This window comes from Sebastes umbrosus, chromosome 2 (genome assembly GCF_015220745.1).
Source record: "Sebastes umbrosus isolate fSebUmb1 chromosome 2, fSebUmb1.pri, whole genome shotgun sequence".
NCBI lineage: Eukaryota > Metazoa > Chordata > Actinopteri > Perciformes > Sebastidae > Sebastes > Sebastes umbrosus.
In genome coordinates this window covers 2940401-2961543 of record NC_051270.1, presented here as the reverse complement: position 1 = coordinate 2961543, position 21143 = coordinate 2940401, and the positions used below count along the sequence as shown (strand labels likewise).

The following is a 21143-nucleotide window of genomic DNA, read 5'->3' as shown; positions in this document are numbered from 1 at the left end:
CAGCAGAGGAGCTATACTTTCTCCCATTTCCTGTTTCAATACTGGTTGCAATTAAACAAAACAGGTTCTATGTTTGGTCGTTTAGGTTCACTGTTTTTCTCGTTGGACTGACCAGCTATAATAGGGTTTGCCACTGTTGAATGAGTTTCATGAAGAGAAACAAGAAGTACTGGTTGAATACCAGAAATCTCTGCAGACAATCAACAGGCTGAAGCTCATTCCAGATGAGCTGCTGAGGCTGCTGCTTGTGTGTAAAGAGGGAGAGCTTTTGTGTTGTTGATCACAATGCAACAAATAAATGCACATTAGCTAAAAAAATGAAGTGTATTCATAACCAGGGGAACTTCAAGGTGGTGGTGCAGGAGCAGCAGAGGAGCTATACTTTCTCCCATTTCCTGTATCAATACTGGTTGCAATTAAACAAAACAGGTTCAATGTTTTGTCGTTTGGGTTCATTGTTTTTTCTCGTTAGACTGACCAGCAATAATAGGGTTTGCCACTGCTGAATGAGTTGCATGAAGAGAAACAAGAAGTACTGGTTGGATACCAGAAATCTCTGCAGACAATCAACAGGCTGCTGCTCATTCCAGATGAGCTGCAAAGAGGCTGCTGCTGTGTGCAAAGAGGGAGCTTTGTGTTGTTAATTACAAAGCAACAAATAAATGACAAATAGTGTATTTACCCTTGAAACAGTGAGGTCTGTCATGAGCTGCTCAAAGGCCCGCGTCTCCTCTGCTTGCTTCTGGTTGTGCAGCGCGATCTTCTCGCTGAACTTCCTCGGGTTGGAGCCACCTGTGCCCGGGGAGCCGGACATCGTGCCGGGCCGCAGAGTCACAACTTCAGCTCTACTTGTTGGTGTTTTTGGGGTGGTAAAAAAAAGTAAAACGTGGTAGATGGTGCTCCAAGTTTATAGTCCAAAGTCTTTAAATGAACCCATCACACTTTTAACACCCACAGCACACATTACTAGTTGGCCAAAGTTTGTTTTTAAGAGTCTGCTGCTGGCTGGCTGCAGTATAAGTGTTAGCCGTAGCTAAGCTAACGAAGCTAACGTAGCTAATGTAGCTAAGCTAACGTAGCTAAGCTAACGTTGCTAAGCTAATGCAGCTAAGCTAACGTAGCTAAGGTAGCTAACGCAGCTAAGCTAACGTTATTAAAAAGTTGACTTCTTAGTAAATAAAGCTTTTTTGCGAATTATTATTATTATTGTTTTACAATTTTAACTCTAATAACTTTCAAAAAAACGTGCTTGATTAAAAAGAAGTTAATATAACTTTAATATTGACATTATTTCCAGCGAACCACTCTTTTGAATGTAACGTTAGCATAACGCTAGCCTGCTAGTTAGCTTTCAATGCTAATGCTAATATAACGCTGTGTTAAGTGAACGGGGCTAAGCTAAGCTAACGCAGCTAAGCTAACGTTTAAAGCCGTTATTAAAAAGTTGACTTCTTCTTAGTAAATTATATGTTTACTATTTAAGTCTAATAACTTTTAAAAACGACTAACGAGTTGATTAAAAGGAGTTAATAGTAAAATATAACTTTAATATTGACATTATTTCATATTTCCAGAGAACCACTTGTTTGAATGTAACGTTAGCATCACGTTAGCTTAGCCGTCAATGCTAGTTAGCTTTCAATGCTAATGCTAACATAACGCCGAACGGGGCTAACAGCTAGCCGAGTTAGCTAAGCTGCTGTCAGAGCCATCTCAAGTCAACAATGTTTATGACACTTGTTGACCAAACATCTAACTAACAGACATGTATTATTATTATTATTAGAAGCAGATTTTAAGCGCTAATGTTTAGGAGAAAGTTGTTAGCATCGGTAGCAAACGTTAGTTGGTAGATTTGTGTTTCAACAAGTGTCCGCTGCTCCTGTCCGCTGCTCGACTTTAAAAACAACTAAAAAATGAGTTTATGTTCTCAACACAAACTGGAGAAACATCCAAAACTCGTGAAGCAGGAATATAATCCACAATGTGACAGTTAAAGTTGCTCTTCTTCTTCTTCTTCTTCTTCAGTCTCTGGTTGAGTGTTAATCCACCGACAGACAGCAGAGAGATTCAGACTAACTCCGACCAGACGAGTCCTCCGCTGCTGCTGGAGATAAACAAACTAACTAACTAACTAACAACGCAGAGAGATCATAAAGCTCCGTCGCTGGTGAACTACTCTTCTTGTGTCCGCTGGTGTTTATTCTCCGTCGCTTTGCTTTGACAGGCAGAGCGAGTAACCGCAACTCAGATCCGCTGCTGCTTGTTATCCTCCGATACTACTGCGAGAAAAACATTAGCTCGTTAAACAGCAGCAGTTCTGATGGAGACCACAGGAAGGAGACAGAGATACATCACTATCCTGTCTCTCTCTGTGGGATTACTACTGATATACTACATTATACTGTCTGTCTCTCTCTCTATAGGGGATTACTACTGATATACTACATTATACTGTCTGTCTCTCTCTATAGGGGATTACTACTGATATACTACATTATACTGTCTGTCTCTCTCTCTATAGGGGATTACTACTGATATACTACATTATACTGTCTGTCTCTCTCTCTATAGGGGATTACTACTGATATACTACTGATATACTGTAAATCTAATATTATCAGTACTCAGGTCCTCTACTCACACCACTGGATTCACCTGTTATATTGATGTTTTTCTTCCTTCCTTCAACAATATTATTCTTTTAATTGTTCTTTATATTTTTTCTACATTCTTTCTAATATTATTTTATATTGTGTATTCTATAGATATATTTCTCTCTTGTTGTCTCTATCTATCTATCTATCTATCTATCTATCTATCTATCTATCTATCTACATTCCTACCTACCTACCTACCTACCTACCTACGTACCCACCTATTTACCCACCTTTTTACCTACCTACCTACCTACCTACCTAGCTACCTACCCACTCACCTATTTACCTACCTACCTATCTACCTATTTACCTACCTACCTACCTATTTACCCACCCACCTATTTACCTACCTATTTACCTACCTATTTACCCACCTATTTACCTACCTACCCACCCACCTATTTACCTACCTATTTACCCACCTATTTACCTACCTACCCACCCATCTATTTACCTACCTACCCACCCACCTATTTACCTACTTACATACCCACTCACCTATTTACCTACTTACCTACCTACCTATTTACCCACCCACCTATTTACCTACCTATTTACCTACCAATCCACCAACCTACCTACCCACCCACCTATTTACCTGCCTACCTATCTACCTATTTACCTACCTACCTACTTACCTATTTACCTACCTACCTACCTACCTATTTACCTACCTACCTACCAATTACCTATTTACCTACATACCCACCCACCTATTTACCTACCTACCTACCTACCTATTTACCTACATAGCCACCCACCTATTTACCTACCTACCTACCTACCTACCTACCTACCTATCTATCTATCTAGCTACCTAATAGCTATCTATAATACTATAACATGTAGGAGCATTTTAATATTGTAGTTCATCAATGTGGAGCCAATTACATACTGTGTATACTACGAGGTAGGTTAGTACTGCATCATATCATGTAAGTAAGTATCTTAAGTATCTAATAACTGTGTCAAACAAATGTAGTGGAGTAAAAAGTACAATATTTGCCCCTGAAATGTAGTGGAGATAAAGTATAAGATGGAGAAATACTCAATTAAAGTACAAGTATGTCAAAATTGTACTTACGTAAAGTACTTGAGTACATGTACTTAGTTATATTCAACCAGTGAATATTATCAATATCTTTGGGAAGTTAATACTAGGAGGTGGACGCAGTAATAGATTTCAATAGATGTTCAAATCACAGAGTCCCTGCCAGCTCTGGTGTGTTTTTTTTTCCCCCCAAATAAAATAATAAATAAATTTAAAAAAATAAAATAAATACATAAAATTTAGTAAAATATCATGATCTAATATAAACATAAGAAGAACTCACTCCACGCACTACTATGAAATAAATACGTTTTGTAGTTCTGTAGTGGCAGTGTGGCTTGCATGTGTCAGCTTTATTTCTGAAGCAACCTAATATCAGATAAGTTTTTATGGAAGTACATTTTCAACGCAGGACTTTTACTTGTAACAGAGTATTTTGACAGTGTGGTATTTGATACTGATGCATTTAGCAGTATGTTGTACTGTAGCTGGTCGAGCTGATTTGAACTACTTTCTGTATCTATAAACATGCATCATATTTACAAAGCAACCGTGTGTTTTGTACGTAAAATCTTCTGTAAATATAACAGTCAAATAAATTTAGTACAGTAAAAGTACAATATTTGCCTCTGAAATGTTGTGCAGAGTAGAAGCATAAGATAGATATACTCAAGTAAAGTACAAGTACCTCAAAATTGTACTTAAGTGCAGTACTTGAGTTAATGTACTTTCAGCATTGCCTGCAAAACAACGTCTGTCAGATGAAGGAAGACACGTTGCATCTGTAGAGCTTTATTCTAAAACAGGTCAAATACATTTAATGGACTGAATGAGAAACAACAGAGTCAACATCTGGTCAAACTTTTACATGAGACAGAAAATCAACATCTGGATCGATGGAATCTCAAGAAAACAAGTCAAACTCTGACGTAATAAACTGGATGGTGTAGAGTGACATCTACTGGACCCACAACAGGCCTAGTTACTGTAATACTGCACATCCTCAAGCTCACTGACTGCCATCATCTGTTTTTAGGGTTTGACACATCAGCTACAGCGTAATGTGGACTGACAACATATAAAATATAAATAAGGTCAAATTATTTTCCAACAAGACATCATAAAAATCTGTATTCAATGTCCATCTGACACGTCTAGATCCTCCTCCTACGTTTTACAGGCCAACAGGCTGATTCTGGAGAGTGTCACAATAATCTGTGTTTCAGTTATACGAGATAAACGGCCCACGAGAAAGATAAAGAAAGTCATTTCCAGTAAGTCGATGATTGAGCACATCTGCACGGTGCAGGAGCGCCACGTCACGTCCTGCTTATGAATGTCAGAGGGCTGTAGTCACGATCGGCTCGGTCCGGTCCAAAGCAAACCAACATCCTGACTCTCCGTAGCCAGATTAGTGCCAGCACACACACTGGACGTGGTGTAATGTGAATTTGTCATACAACAAATTAGAAGTTAATTATATAAAAAAAACATCAAGTTTGGAGTTTTAACAGCTCAATATGAGCATGCATTTTTTTTTGCAATTCTTGTCAAATACCACGTCTGATGCCGCTTTCTCTTTGCATAGATATCAGAATATTTGTGTCTTAAAGGAGACATATCATGCTCATTTTCAGGTTGTATTTTGGGTTTCTACTAGAACATGTTTACGCTTTAATGTTCAAAAAACACATTATTTTTCTGTCTGAATATTACTTTATTCACCCTCTGTCTTGAAACGCTCCGTTTTTAGCACCTGCCTCTTTAAGACCCCCTCCTGGATAAGCCCAGTCTGCTCTGATTGGCTACTGAGAAAAATGTTGTGCACCTTTGCAAAGGTAGGGTGCATTTTCAAATCACATACTTTTTCTTTTTACTTTTAGTACATACTGCAGCTGCCCCTACAAAGTACGTATGCATACAATTGGGACATAATACTTCGTCAAAACATTGCACCTTGAACTTTGACCCTCTTGACGGTCGTCCGTCGGACAGTTTGAGATATGGGTGAGCGTCTGTCGGCCTAGTTTTTGCGGTGTGTCCCGCACCGTCGGCTCTAGGGTCTGAGTTTTTTCAGCCGATTCAGCATGTTGAATGAGTAAAAGCCAAGAGGAAGAACACAGAAGGCTCTTCTCATTTGTTATCTTCATCTCATCTGATCTTTTCACTCTCACAGCGACGTGTGAGAGTGGTGTGAAAATGGTCGGTAAAAACGCCGCTTTGTTTCACGTACGTATCATAACAACAGCTTGTATATCCGCCGTTCTCGGTCTTCCTGTTTCCCCTTTTTGAATGATGAACACAGACTACCGCCGCTGTTATCTTTGCGGTGCGTTCAAATGCAACTTGTCGGCCAAGACAAAGGCGACTTGAGGCGACGCAACAATTGGCCTTCATCGCCGCTAGTTCTTGGTGTGTCTGGGCCTTTGGCGCCTGTCTCTTTAAGACTCCTCTCCCGAAAAAGCCCAGTTTGCTCTGATTGGCTTGCGAGAAAAATATAGTGCACCTTTTCAAAGGTACGCTGCGTTCCTAATCTCATACTTTTTCTTTTTACTTTGAGTACGTACTGAAGCTGCCTTGTTGCATGCAGTTTGCACACAATTGGGACATACTACTTTGTTATAACATTGCACCTTGAACGTTAACACTCTTGCTCATATATCCGCTGCGCAGAGGATTGTGGGTCAGAATAGCCAGAAATGCATGCTGGCTTCCATACTGCAAAATGCGACCGGATGCAGTAGGACATCCTGGTATTTTTGGCACACTACATTTGACATACTACTACTATTGGGACATACTAAATCGTTTCCTGGCATACTAAGTAGTATGTTAGTATGGGTATTGGAACGCACAGAAACAAATGTAGTTTGTGAAATGAGTTTTTCATGATATATCTCCTTTAAGGATTAGTTGAAGTGGTTCAAATCCAGATCAAGAGAGTCAGGAGAGAGTTGATATTCAGTGTTACAAAAGTGTCTTTTACAGTGTTTTTAAAATAAAATATGCTGAAGAAGGAGCTTGTTTTTCATTTCCCCCCACAACTCTTTTAGGTTTTTTTTTCCAATTTGCCTCGAGCAGCAACAGAACATCAAACATGGAAAATGGCCCAGAGGAGACGGAGTTGTTGAGCCTTCAGATCAGGACTTGAAATGCCGTCTCATGTCCTACAGCCCTGCTGAAAAGTACGCCAGCACTTTGGTTTTGGCGGAGATTTTTGTTTTTTTATCAGTCAGGTGAGCAGATAAACTAACAGCTAAGAAAGACACAAAATCTCTTTACATAAAACATACATTTGTTTTTATAATAAATCAAGGCCCATGCACAAGATATTCATAATATTTAAAGCAAAACATACAAATGTTAAACCTCTGACCTAGCCACAGTTACAGACAGTAAGAAAGAGACTCCAGCAGGATCGAGTCGCACAATGGACTGCTCCATTAAAGCACATATGGTGATCCACATGATAATAAAAAAAATAATGCACATAAATTTGCATAGGCACATAGGAGAAGTGCAGTAGGGAATGTGAAGGGAAGCCAGGGTGGTTCAGGTCAGGGCTTTCTGCGACCCTCAGAGTGGGTTTTGTGGTTTGAATCAGTGTCTGTAGCCCTTTTCATCCTTTTCTTTTTTTTCTATTTCCCGTAGAATTTCTTGTTGAGCAGGAAAATGAGCAGGTTGACGTTGACGGTGGCTTTGTCGAAGAGCTTCATCACCGCCACGCCTTCATACTGAAGCTGGAGGAGATCCTGACAAACAAACACAGACACAATAAATCAATCACAGCTCTCTACTGTCAGTCTACTTTACTGTAGAAACAAATAAAGATGTGAAAAAGAAACAATACCTGATATTCTAACTGTAACGTATCCAAGTGCACGCCCATGAACTTGGCCTTCACCTCAAAAACTCCGACAGTCTCTGATGGAGAAATCTCAAAAATAGCATTCTTGAACCTGTGAAGAGAGAAACAGGAAGGAAGACGTATTACGAAACTGATCAACAACAGCCTGCTGGTTCATGAATTGTCATGTATTTAACTAAAACTGCTGAAAAAAATAAATAGTTTTTATTGAATGACAATGACAGAGATGAAGTTAAAGGGCGAGTCCATTATTATTATTATTATCTTACATACGTATGTTTAAGCATCAAAATTCTATTTTCTCTTCAAGCCCTTCTAACAACAAATTCCCACGTGACCGGAAGTAGGTTTCTGCATGATGACGCTGCTACATGTACATTATATATACATCCTTATAGTCAGTGTATTAACGTCACGTACAGTAACTTAGACGGAGATCAGCATGCTGCCAGTTTGGAGAAGCAGACAGGAGTACCGGCAGGAAACTAAGCTGTATGTACTGCTGTGGACGCCACGTTAGTTCAGATCCGAAAGTCACACAACACCACAAACAAACTAACCGATCGATGCAGCGGTGGACCAGCAACTCCCGCTGTTCTGAGAGGTAAAATTACTGGTTTCTCCAGTGGAGTCTGGTCTGGTGGCTTTGAAGACAGCAATATAACGGCTTCACATCCCTATCTGAAAGAGCTGTCTGATGGCGAGGTAAAGACAGACCGCCCTTTCCGATGGGGAACTGAAGCCGTTATATCGCTCTCTTCAAAGCCACCAGACTCCGGTCACAAAAACAGTAATTTGACCTCTCAGAACACGGGACATACACACAACCCCACTTCGAAAAATCTGAACTAACCTTTTCAGTTATTTCCAACTAACGTTGACTCAGCTAGTGCCAGCGTTCACATTATTCATAACCTTATTGATTAGCTTACTGTGATAAACGACGTCACTGCTGTGTGCTAACGGCTGAGTGGGCGTTTCCATTTGAGAGAAATGAAACAGAACGCAGATGGACCCGCCCTTTAAATATGTCACGTTTTGATATTTAACACTGAATGAAATAAGAGCGTTGGAGCAGCGTAACAGGCTGAATCTCATTACAACAGCCAGTATAGATAAAGTTTCAAACAAAGATTAAAAACTATAGAAATACATATATATGTATCCATATGTATTATGGAAAAGGTCATTTATAAAATCAATAAGAATGAAAAGTTGTTAGCAATAGAAAGTCGTAGCAGCAGTAGTAGGCCTACTTCTATAAGGAAACCTTGTTTTTACTGTGTTTTGTTTTGTTTGTTTATGTATGCTCTGTGTTATCTGGAGGTGAAAGATACAAAAATTTAAAAAATTAGGTCAAGTTTAAATAATGGAAAGGAAAGGAACGATATGTATTGATACAATAAAGTATAAAAAGATATCTAAAGTATTCATGATGTTATCGCCTCAAAAATATACTAACCAAAATGGCGAGTAAGAGCTATTGATCTTCTTAGAAAATACACATTCTTAACCAGCGTTTGGCGCCGTGACTTTGTCTTTTTTGCGTTTAAAGGAAGCAGAACTCACTGGTTGGGCTGCAGGTCCTCTATCGAGATCAGGACGCCCTTCTCATGGAGGCGAGACGCGGTGTATTTCTGTGAAACCTGTTTACTCTTCTTGGCCTTGCTGTCGCCTGGTTTCTTGGACACCCTGAGAAGAGAGAAAGACAAGTGTACAGTACAACATGATACCATGAATGGTTCTTTAAGTGTGTTCAACATGTTTGGAAAATCAGAGGACAGAAGGTCAAATGTATTTGACACTAAGGAAAATGAACAAACCATGTATTCTGGCCTTCATCCTGTATTTATCTTTTGCTTTGTGATAAATATACTGTCAACTAGTCTGTTTCATATGAATGTGATCTGATGACACAGAATAATTCCACTTGTGACTAACAAACAGCTAATATAGAAGGGAGGAGGACTTCTGCTCTGGTGGTTTGGATCCTGGTCTTTGGTTCCCACAGTACTGGTTTTCTGTTTAACCAGCAGCAGCTGTGTTAAATTGCGTTCTGCACTCCGGGACTAAACGGGCCCGTTTAGAAGTCCAAAATCAGAACCAGCAAGAGTCTGAGGAGGACTGTGACCCGCTGCCGGTTACAAGTGACCCACTTATGATTTTTGGCACAATTTAGAAATGTGAATGCTGCATGAAATTTTTCTTCTCTTTCTGGTGTCTCCGAACTAGAAGAGAGGCGGGAAAGCTGGAGTGGAGCTACAACTCAGACTACAGATTATGTACTCAGATTATGGAACAATCTGCCTGAAGATCTAAGAGCTGCTGGAAGTGTTGAAATCTTAAAAACTTACCTATTCAGCCAGGTTTTGGATTAACAATGGTTTATAGACATTATTTTACACTATTTTATTCACTCACTTTGTTGTATATAAATTGTAATTTTATTATTGATTTTTATTGTTATTTTATTAATCACCTATTTTTATTTAAATTGTCAAATAGAATTCTATTTTATTGTTATTTTATTAATCACTTATCTCATTGAATCAAGTTGTAAAGTTTTATTCCATTTTATTGTTATTTTATTAATCACTTATTTTATTGAATTACGTTGTCAAATTTTATTTCATTTGACTGTTATATCTAACAAATTATTTAAATTGTAAAATGTTCCATTTTCTTGTTAATTTATTAATCACTTATTTTTATTTAAATTGTATCCTATTTTATTTTAATTTTACTAAACACTTATTTTATTGTATTTAAGTTGTAACATTTTATTTTATTGTTATTTTATTAATCACTTATTTTATTATATTTAAATTGTAACATTTTATTTTATTGTTATTTTATTAATCACTTATTTTATTATATTTAAATTGTAACATTTTATTTTATTGTTATTTTATCAATCACTTATTTTATTGTATTTAAGTTGTAAAATGTAATTTAATTTTATTCTTATTTTATTAAATATTTATTTTACTGTATTTAAGTTGTAAAATTGTATCCTATTTTATTGTTATTTTAATAAACACTTATTTTATTGTATTTAAGTTGTAAAATTATATTCTATTTTATTGTTGATTTATTAATTACTCACTTTATTGTTTCAAGTTTTACATTGTTAATCTATTTTCTTGATTTAGATTTTATTTCACCCTGTTTTTCTACTATTACTGTTATTATAGCTTATACATCTATTTAATTACATTTTAATACTTTTTATTTTCTCGCTTGCATTTGTCTCAAACTGTTAAATTGTTGAATTCTTTTTTTGTTTTCTGTATTGTTTTCACACTTGTTCTGTCTTATTTTCACACTTGTTCTGACTTATTTTCACACCTGTCCTGTCTTATTTTCACACTTGTTCTGTCTTATTTTCACACTTGTCAGTCATCTGTGAAGCACTTTGAACTGCACTAACCTGTTTGATAGATGCTATACCAATAAAGTTTGATTGATTGATAGTTACAGGTCGCTCCCACCGCCCCGGCCCCTTGACCCTGGGATGTAAACAATTACCCCGGCCTCAGCTAACCCTCCAGCTCGACATTCCTTGCTTGTATGTGCACAATACAGGCGGCAGTGTAACTTTGCTAATAGGAATCCTATATGACTTTGATGAGATGCGAACAGGCAGCTCTAAATGAATAAAACCAGATCTATAATTTGGAGCACTACATCTCTACATGTCTCAGCGGTGATCGTTGTGAGAGGAGATAGAGAGAACCACAAATAGGAAACGTGTTAAATAAAATGAAAGGTCACTCACTTGCCCTTGCTGGCCAGGTTGTCCATGCACGTCTTGATATACTGATTGTAGGAATCAATCTGAATATTGTAAAAATTGGTCTTTGAGTTGAGGGCGGCGTTGGTCTGCTGAAGTCTCACCAGCTCCGCTTTCCTACGCTGACGATACCGCCTCTGATTTCTGATGTCCTGTAACACATATACATCACCTTTAAGTAAACCACTGATTGTGTTAAATGTCGAGAGATGACCTGTTTGTTTGTTGCTATAGTTACCTTGGCTATGTCGTTGATGAGGTCCTGATAGCGGTTCTCCGGGTGGACCTTCCCCAGCTCGGCCAGCCTCTGCAGGTTGCTCTTGATCTTGTCCTTCTTGCCCTGCAGCGTCAGGCTGTCGTCCACCACCGGCTTCACCGCCTTCATCTTCTCTGGAGTCTTGGCGTCTCTGATGGCCCTCCTCTGCATCGCACGCTGGTACTCTGCTTCCTGTCATCCAGGAAAACAAGACGGATTATAGTCAACGTTAAACAATGTTTCTATAGAAACAACTCTATATATTTAAAATTCAGGCAATTCAATATTTCACTTCTGTTAGCGAGATCATACGTCTTGTTTACTAAATGTTACAACGCCAAACGGCATGCTGGGTACAGCTCGCTCTACGTCGCTCGCTACAATATTAACTGTTACACGCTGAACAGCATGCTGGGTACAGCTCGCTCTCCGTTGCTTGCTAGGTTATTAACTGTTACACGCCGAACGGCATGCTGGGTACACCTCGCTCTCCGTTGCTTGCTACAATATTAACTGTCATATGCAGAGCGGCATGCTGGGTACAGCTCGCTCTCCGTTGCTTGCTAGGTTATTAACTGTTACACGCCGAACGGCGTGCTGGGTACACCTCGCTCTCCGTTGCTCGCTACAATATTAACTGTCATATGCAGAGCGGCATGCTGGGTACAGCTCGCTCTCCGTCGCTCGCTACAATATTAACTGTTACACGCTGAACCTGTTTGAAGAGGAACTAGTGCAGCCTCTTCCTGTTTTGTGCCATAAAGCAATCCAGTAGTTTCTTATAGACAAAGCTACTTGCTAAATACAGTGTTGTGGTGAGGGTCTGGTTTGATTCGCATAAACATCTGTAAATGTATTTAAATCGTGGGTCCATAACATCAGCAGTAGTAGCTTTGTTGGCCCTAAATCTGATTTCTGACCTGATCTGTTCCTCCTGTTGAGTCCAGGATTTCAGTCAGAGTCTCTCCAGGCTGGAACCGGATCACATCCACAATCAGCCTCTTGGTGCTGAAAGGAAACATTGAAGTTATTTTCTAGAACAACCGTATATATGAATCTACTTTATTAGCCATGAATCTCCAGTTATGAACTCACTTGAGCAGCAGAGTCCGGGCGTCCATCTCAGTGTTGGCCTCACCGGGGACGTCAAACTTGTTAGTGAGTGTGAGTGACACCTCGGTCTTCCCCATCAGCTCTTTGTTGGGGTCGTCTGGAGGAAGAGGATTCTCACCTGGATGAGACAAGAGAGCTGATCAGACCGAGCGACAGTGTGCTCACAGGATCAGAGGACAATATACTAGGTGGTTTCTGTTAATAATTGCTTTAATCTCATCTGTAAACTGAGAATTAGTTTAATTCTTGGAGCTATTTTTTTGCTGGACTGGAACCAGACTGTCAAAGAAAGCCTCACCGATGAGGGACTCAACGGTGGGAACCTCTCCCAGGTCCTCCAGCAGCTCGTGGATGGGGTCATTGTGCTCTGGAGCGATGGCGTCCTGGTGGTCCAGCAGCAGCTAACAGGATAAAAGAACACAGTCAGCGTGTTAGTCGGACTGTAGAGGACAAAACCTCTCAAAAACATCTGGAAATTAACAATTTTACGGAGAGTGAGGGGGTCTAAACTGACTGTGTGAGTGTTGATCATCTCTCCGATGGAGATGTAGATGACAGGTTTGGTGACGGTGACCAAGTCGGAGTACTGATCCACGTTGAACTTATCTTCCAGGGAGGGAACGTCGCACGCTGCCAGAAAGAAACGCCTGCGATGGAAGAAGGAAGGAAAGTCAGATGAGGAAAAAAGGGCTTCAAACAATAAAATCAACACTTCATGTTTCTATAAGGATCAGACATCAGACCTGAACTTCTGGTAGGAGGCGCTGAGATATTCATTGATGGGGTTGAGATGGGCGTTGTCTCCCAGGAACATCTTGTTGGAGGCGGCGTGCTGCAGCATCTTGGCGACAGAGCCCAGGTTTCGCCGCTGCTCGGTGGTCAGCTGGCCACCCGCCGACACCTCGATGATGTCAAAGGCGTCGGGCGCCACGATGGCCGGGTTCATGTAGCGGTAATACAGGAGGTTCCCCACAATCTGAAAAGTAAAAGTCAAATCAGTTAGTTGATGAGAAAGTGATTTCTCCTGCTTTATGAGCCCTTTTTTAGGATGAAAATGTTACCATAATAGTATATAAAAGCTCTGAAAATCTGAAAACTGAGCAAACATATATGACTTAAACAATTAATCAAACAGTTAAAGTTACTATGAGGAACTTTCATTTAGTGTCGATTCTGGCGGTCCCTGTGGACAAAAGCGGTAGTGTTTCCGAGCACCTGAGTCCGTTTAGAAAACCTCTCATTCTACTGCAGCAGGGTCTGACAGTCTGCCCCGCTCAGTCCTGGTTCTGGTTCTCCCGTGCCTCCCTTCTTTCCAGCAGGGCCCAACAATACGGTCTGGGCCTCCAGCAGCGAGGTGAAGCTCTGCTCCTGGCCGGAGGAGGAGCCGCTGCTGCTGTGGACAGAGCTCTCCACCTCCCGCCGGAAGCAAAGCTGGATGCGGGTCTGTCCGCGGTGGGCTGGTCGCTGCCGGAGGCCCCGCTGGAGTCTGAGCTGAAGGAGTTTCTGGTGAACCTGCATGATTGACTGATTTTACTTGGAATCCGACCCGGTGGTATTGAGACTGTCTCATAACCAGTTGAAAGCTCCTCATAGTAACTTTAAGTTATATTCAAAAGGTGCTGTGTGATGTACAAGAAGCAGATATTACCCTACTGTACAATTATGTTGCAAAAAAAGAGCTGCAAATTACATCTATGTTGACATCTTTCTATTTTAGGACTGTTCAGATGAATTATTAGTGAAATGATGAGTTGAGTTTTAAGGGTTTAGTAGGTGCTAGTGCAAAAAGAGGAAAAGCTCTTGACCATGTCGGGGCTCAGCTTGTGCAGGAAGAGGAGGAGAGAAGAAGAAGAAGGACACCCACAGGCTGCAGCTGGTTGGCAAGGCGGGAAGAGCAGAGCAACAGCAGGAGAAGAGAAAAAAAGGGAAAGAAATGTGTAAGAAACAGGGAGGAGAGAGAGGCCAGGCAGAAGATGAGAAAACCACTGTCAAAGAAGAGAAGAGGAGCTGTGGATTAAAGAGTCAGTTCACCCAGTTTTAAACAGAACTTTCTATCTCAGTATGACTGTAAACTATCTGTATGTAGAAGGATGTGGTGCTCAAAGTTTATGGCTGACAAATCCATCTGTAAACATCATTTCTTTTGTTTGAAGTGCCACAAATCAAGTGCAATTCATCTCAATCGTATTGGGGCTGTAGCATAAAAGTCACAGTCTCATATTTTCCACATCAAACTGAAGTTATCCACATGGCTAGATGCTACTGTGAACTGACCCTAGACCATTGAGCGACAAACAATAGAGGTAAACTTTGCAGATTCTCAACCAGCTTTGTATCATTACGATGTGGGTAGTATAAGCAAACGAATAATGTTTAACTTCCCTCGACTCTAGGGCTGTTGCTCGAACAACAACAACTCCACGGAGAGAGAGGGGGGGGTATAGTGTAATGCTGGAATCAGATTTATTTATATGAGTGCGGAGGAATTAACAGCGTATGGAGGAGGAATAGGCCGCTACCGCAGAGAGTCAAGCACAGCCAGCTGGTGAGGACAGCGCCTCAATGGGCCCAGTGCATTCTGGTTGTTGTAGGTTTTTCTACCTTTTGAACTAAAGGGAATATCACAGCCCGTTTTCTCTGTTTTCTCTAATCATGTAGCACCAATTTCATCACGCATAGAAAGCCCAGTTTTATGAAAAGACCATCTATCCAGAGGTGAAATACTTCTTTAAAAGAAAAGAAAAATGAAAGAAGCAAACCTTGAGCAGCTCGTCCTCTGTAGCATCTGGGAACTTCTCATGAAGGGTGTCCTTCAGCACCTTGGAGACGAAACGCATCCCATATCTGACAGATAAAACCCACATAAACACAGTGAGACAGGCAGGAGAACATAATACTATACTGCTGGTTTGAATCAGCTGACTTGTGTCTGTTAAAATGTAGACAGTGATGCTGTGAGAGAGGAACGTACGGGATTTTATCCACCGAGACGATAATGGCAGACAGGAATTTGTCCGTGATGGTCTTCATGTTCTTGATGGAGGCTTCCAGTCTGGTCCTCACCTCATCGTGGGCCATGGCCTGCTCCGGAGTCACGTCATACGGCAGCTTACTGTTGAGGACAGGACACAAAGACTTTCATCAGTGTTGATCACTGAAGCCTCTTTGGCTTTACTACACATGCTGTCATCACTGCAATGAAAACCTTCTGTAAGCAAAATATTCTGTAATTTGCGAGTATTAAACAAAAAAATTTGCCAATAAGGTATGCAATAATGACTCGATAAGATTTCTTGAAACTAGCATAAAAATCAGGTCACTACAAAACACTATCTGCTCTTAAAACTACAGTAGTACTGAGAGTTATTATAAACAAAGAAACTCCTTAAATTCAACATAAAGTGCCTGAATCAGATTTCTGCTGATTTTAAATCTTGATATAAGATTATAAACTTATGCAGACTAATTTGCAATACTGCTTTTTCCTCACGTGTATGATAATACAATGTAATATAAAACACTAATTTGTATTATTTCTGTTTTTATAATTTACTTATTTTTTTTTAAAACATCTTCTTAACACCTTAAAGGCTAAATAACGCTCCAAACTTAGACTAAACTTTGGCGAGGAAAAACTGGCATGGTCATTTTCAAAGGGGTCCCTTGACCTCTGACCTCCAGATCAGTGAATGTAAATGGTTCTATGGGTACCCACGAGTCTCCCCTTTACAGACATGCCCACTTTATGATAATCACATGCAGTTTGGGGCAAGTCATAGTCAAGTCAGCACACTGACACACTGACAGCTGTTGTTGCCTGTTGGGCTGCAGTTTGCCATGTTATGATTGGAGCATATTGTTTTATGCTAAATGCAGTACCTGTGAGGGTTTCTGGACAATATCTGTCATTGTTTTGTGTTATTAATTAATTTACAATAATAAAGATATACATATGTTTGTATAAAGCAGCATATTTGTCCACTCCCATGTTGATAAGAGTATTAGATACTTGACAAATCTCCCTTTAAGGTACATTTTGAACAGATAAAAATGTGTGATTAATCGCGATTAATCATGGACAATCATACGATTAATCATGATTAAATATTAGCCCTAATATATATAGATATATTTAGTGAAGACTGTGTCTATGACCAATTCAACAAACTAAAAAGGGAAAAATATATTATGTCTTATTAATGTAAGAATAATTATGTTTATGTATAATTATGTTTATGTCTTATTTTTTCTTGAAGTAAGTACCCCAACTACTTCTATAATAGTTTGTGATATACAGTGTGATAATGATGTAATCTGTTTGTAAACATATATGAAACATGTTAAATGAACTAATGCAAACGGTGCTTGACGAGAGTATTTACCATTGACAAGAAAAAGTTGAACATTGAATCCTCCTAAAATAATTTATATGACTTTTTTGCTTTGCTGTTTTTGCAGTAATGCTGCAGTATGTTTTTTTCATTGCCATTCTGTTGCTAGGGCAACAGCTTTGGTCCAAGTTTACTTCCTGTCAGCTCCTACATTAACAAACATTGCAACAGGAAATACAAAGGGGCCTATTTTAGAATGTCGTGTTTGAAAAGGTCTATAAATGATGGAAACTTTAGACATTTAGCCACCCTGCTGTCACGTAGAAGTCTTCAGCTACAAGACGACCTGATCTCCAGCTCACCTGGCCTCTCCAGTCTGCGTCTCCATCTGGTTGACCCAGCTCTTGTAGATGTCCACCGGGTCGGTCTTGATGTTTAGCGACTTGTCATCCATGATCTCCTTGACGACCGGAGCCAGGATCTGCCGCAGCGCGTTCTGTCCCCGCGCACCTCGGTGGAAGCTCACCACCATCTTGATGATCGTCGGGTTTCCTGTGACGATCTCCTTCATCTGGTCCACTTTGGACCTGCGGGACAGTTGTTGACACATTTTAGCCTCGACTGATTTAAAACGGTGGTCATGAATTATTGTTATTGACGGTGTTTCTGGTCCTCACTTGATCTCCTCCTGCAGGGCAGTTTTGAAGAGCTTGGTCAGCAGGTACTCCTCCCTCTGGTTGGAGGCGTAGTTATACAGGGTGAAGATCACAGAGTCCATGAACTTGGTGGATTTATTCTGTGGCATCTGGAAGATCAGCTTGGCCAGATACGTGGGGTTGGTCTAAAAGGAAGCAGTTGAATATTATTAGAGCGATATCGTAGCTGTGATTCTGTTGTTGAGGACTTAGAGACAAAGCGATCAAACACGTTACCTGTAGCAGGTAAAAGAGGTGCTGGTAGGCCTCCAGTTTGACCCTCTTCTCCTTGCTGAGGGCCTTCAGGCCTCCCTTCTGCTTGTTCATCATCATCATGTCGGACAGCTGGCCCTTGTTCTTCTTGGTCAGCTTCTTGCTGTGGGACACCACCTCCTGCAGCGTGATCTTGTTCTTCACCAGCAGGCCGATCTTGATGTCCATCAGGTTCAGGTCGTTCTCCAGCTGCTGGTTGGAGCGGATGTTGGTGACCACCTCCTCGCGCATCCGCATCAGCTCCAGCTCCTCCTGGAAGTCCTGGTCGCTGTGGTCCAGCAGGTGGACGAACTTCCTCACCACCGCCATCGGAGGATCCTCGGCGCTGACTGCGTGAGGAAGGAAGGACATTTAGAGAGTCCACCAAAGCTGAAGAGACCTAACATATCGCTAGAGAAACAGTCTGGGATCATACTCACTCAGCGTCTTGTAGTCGTCTCTGGCCTTGTTGGCTCTAATGAACGCCTGAATCTTCACCACCTCCTTGATCTGCAGGAGAAAACATCAATCACTTGGCTGATCAATAGTCGTTATTATAAACAGCACCGCAGGAATCCACTGAGAGTCGGAGTGGAAATGACTTCACACATGTCAGAGTGCTAAATGATCCGTCTGTCAGACCCCACAGGACACAGACTAAATGTCAGCAGACGTATCAGGGGAAATTTAAAGCTTTTATTAGATAATGCTGCAATCTGTCTACTTTAAACCCTAATGTTTGTGACAGGCGATTTACAATCCATCGTCTTGGTTCTTTCAAATTATCCAAAACCCGACAATCAGAGAGAATTCCTCATGGTCCCAATCACCCGAACAGAGCTGCATGGTAAATCTTACTTAAATTTACCCTCTCTAGACATGTTTGAAAAAACTTTAAAAACAGTTTTCTATTATTTTTTCGCCAGACTATGAATCAGCCTTAATGAAAATAAGGCTCGGAGACTTTCTGGCTTTGAAAATGCACCATACCGCTCCTTTTTCACTCGTATCCCATGGCTTGTTTATCCATTTGTATTGCCTGTGAATGTTTTAACAATGCATTTTGAAAAAAAATAAATAAATAATGACAATAAAAAAAAAATGAATCAGTTTTTACAGAACAATGTCGTTGCTTTTAACAAGTGACGTTCTTTGCTTTGATTCTTTTAGCCTCTGATTCATCTATGTTTTGTGTTCGTTGTAGTGTTTTGGTATGTTTTTTTTTGTGATGTTATCTGAATCTTGAGCAGGACTCCCTAGCAGAAGAGGGATTATATCTCAATGGGACTTTTCTAGTTGAATAAAGGATCAAATAAAACCTATATTTTCAGCTAATTTTAAATAACAAAGTTTTAGGCTATGAATACTCACGTGATCTCTGAAGTACTGGAGACGATCCTTGTATTTCTTACGAGCTTGGTGCATCCGAACCACGGACTGGATCTGAGAAAGACAAAAACAAATCCTTTAATCTTAACTGCTTTTGTAGCACTGATTGCAATTTTCTTGGCCGATTTTCTTTCTTTGTAAGATCTATAACTGACAGCACATATGCACAAACATTTTTGGAACTCTTCTGTCATGGAAATTCAATTTGATGTTCATAATAAAACAGTTAGTTGTTACAAATGTTTTTAAGGCTGTTCCACTACGGCTTATTTTGGACTTGCAGGTGTTACAAATTGAGCTTAATGTCTTCTTCACTCACGGTGAAGAACTTCCACACCGATGACACGATGTGGCCGATCGATTGGTGCATCTCAAATAATAATAATATTCAGATTACAGACATTGCGTGATCATTTTACCTTGACGGCCTCGTCATTGTGGTCTTTCAGATACTGCTTACGGTCTTTGAACTTCTTCCTCTGTTTGTGGCCCTTCCAGTGAGCCTGAGGAAAGAAAGATTGAGACTCAGTATAATAATAATAAAGTCCTGACAGCAGACAGAAGTCTGTATGATATACAGGTGTATCTCACCTGTATGCAGGTAACAGCTGGGTCTTGGGACGTCAGGAAGCTCATCCGCTCCTTTTGGCCGTTTCTCACCAGGTAGCCACGGCAACGAGCTTGCAGCTTGGCAATTAGAGACTCGTTGGCCAGCCACAGCTGCTCCCGATTGTAGGCTGTGGTTACCCCGGAAACCACCGACTGACGGGGAAGCATAAAACAAGCAGTTTAGCGCTGTGTTAAAAAAAGTTACGGCCTGGCAATGCGCTGCTCGGGGACCGGGACCGGGACCTACCTGGATGTCCTCCTTGTTGAGCTGCGTGTTGTTCTGCAGGAAGTCCTCCGGCTCCACCCAGGTGCCCTCCTTGCCATTCAGGTTATAATAGTAGTTGTGTCCTCCCTTCACCCAGTGTTTCACCCACTCACTGCCGTTATCACCTGGACAGACAGCATTACAGAACACAAGTGAACAAGATGGAAGCACGACTTGGGCCAATAAGTAGCAAGAAGCATCATCCCTCCATTTAAAGGTTATTTCAGTAAGTTCACTTCTAAACAAAGTACTGTTGTGAACGGGGGCAGCAGCAAAATGTATTTTAGACACCTAAAAAAATCAGTTTATGTGTACGCTATAGTTAGAATATTTTCACTGCTTAACCTTGACTGAAGCCGTTAGCTATGCCCTCTACAAAGCCACCAGACTCCGTTCACAAAAACAGTAATTTTACCTCTCAGAACGCAGGAGTTGCTGGTCTACCGCTGCCTCGATCGGTTAGTTAGTTTGTGTTATTGTCACTTCAGTGTTTTAAAGGGTTAGTTGGGATTCATCAAAGTCACAATAACATATACAGTATATATATGTTTTTTTAAAAAATATTTTTTAATATTTTTTTTTGGTATTATAATTTTTTTTATTTTATTTATTTAAATTTCTAATGCTGATGTTGTTTTCTCTTGTGTACTTATTTTGTTTGTTTATTAATTCAAAATTGGTTTATAAACTTTTGTAATTACAAACTGTAAATTTCACAAAACCACCTTGAAAAAAAGGAAAAAAAAATAAAGTATATATATTTATATATAAATTTATATATAAAAAAAAGATATTGATTTTTTTTAGGTGTCTAAAATCTGTTTTCTGCTGCCCCCGTCCACAGCAGCACATTGGCTTTGC

At 40.2% G+C, this 21143-nt stretch overlaps 2 protein-coding genes across 8 annotated transcripts in view; both read right to left on the bottom strand.

The window, feature by feature from the left end:
- crtc3 (CREB regulated transcription coactivator 3) overlaps positions 1 to 1310 on the bottom strand; it is a 53195-nt gene extending 51885 nt beyond the window's left edge. For all 7 annotated transcript variants that reach the window (XR_005204447.1, XR_005204445.1, XM_037753174.1 and 4 more), the window contains exon 1: positions 683 to 1310. Coding sequence is in view for 5 of the 7 variants with exons in the window: in XM_037753174.1 (XP_037609102.1) it covers positions 683 to 814 (132 nt within the window). In the remaining 2 variants the exon portion in view is untranslated. The remainder of the gene's footprint in view (positions 1 to 682) is intronic.
- Positions 1311 to 6994: 5684 nt separating this feature from the next.
- The window catches only part of iqgap1 (IQ motif containing GTPase activating protein 1), a 61151-nt gene continuing 47002 nt past the window's right edge, over positions 6995 to 21143 (bottom strand). Inside the window, exons 18-37 of the mRNA XM_037753161.1 lie at positions 20265 to 20407; positions 20000 to 20170; positions 19828 to 19911; positions 19391 to 19462; positions 18460 to 18529; positions 18005 to 18369; positions 17750 to 17913; positions 17435 to 17659; positions 15713 to 15853; positions 15501 to 15585; positions 13485 to 13717; positions 13256 to 13388; positions 13040 to 13142; positions 12724 to 12859; positions 12549 to 12636; positions 11611 to 11820; positions 11358 to 11524; positions 9149 to 9271; positions 7562 to 7670; positions 6995 to 7463 (exon numbers count right to left, since the gene is read on the bottom strand). Coding sequence (XP_037609089.1) covers positions 7350 to 7463; positions 7562 to 7670; positions 9149 to 9271; positions 11358 to 11524; positions 11611 to 11820; positions 12549 to 12636; positions 12724 to 12859; positions 13040 to 13142; positions 13256 to 13388; positions 13485 to 13717; positions 15501 to 15585; positions 15713 to 15853; positions 17435 to 17659; positions 17750 to 17913; positions 18005 to 18369; positions 18460 to 18529; positions 19391 to 19462; positions 19828 to 19911; positions 20000 to 20170; positions 20265 to 20407 — 2936 coding nt within the window. The 3' untranslated portion in view covers positions 6995 to 7349. The remainder of the gene's footprint in view (positions 7464 to 7561; positions 7671 to 9148; positions 9272 to 11357; positions 11525 to 11610; positions 11821 to 12548; positions 12637 to 12723; positions 12860 to 13039; positions 13143 to 13255; positions 13389 to 13484; positions 13718 to 15500; positions 15586 to 15712; positions 15854 to 17434; positions 17660 to 17749; positions 17914 to 18004; positions 18370 to 18459; positions 18530 to 19390; positions 19463 to 19827; positions 19912 to 19999; positions 20171 to 20264; positions 20408 to 21143) is intronic.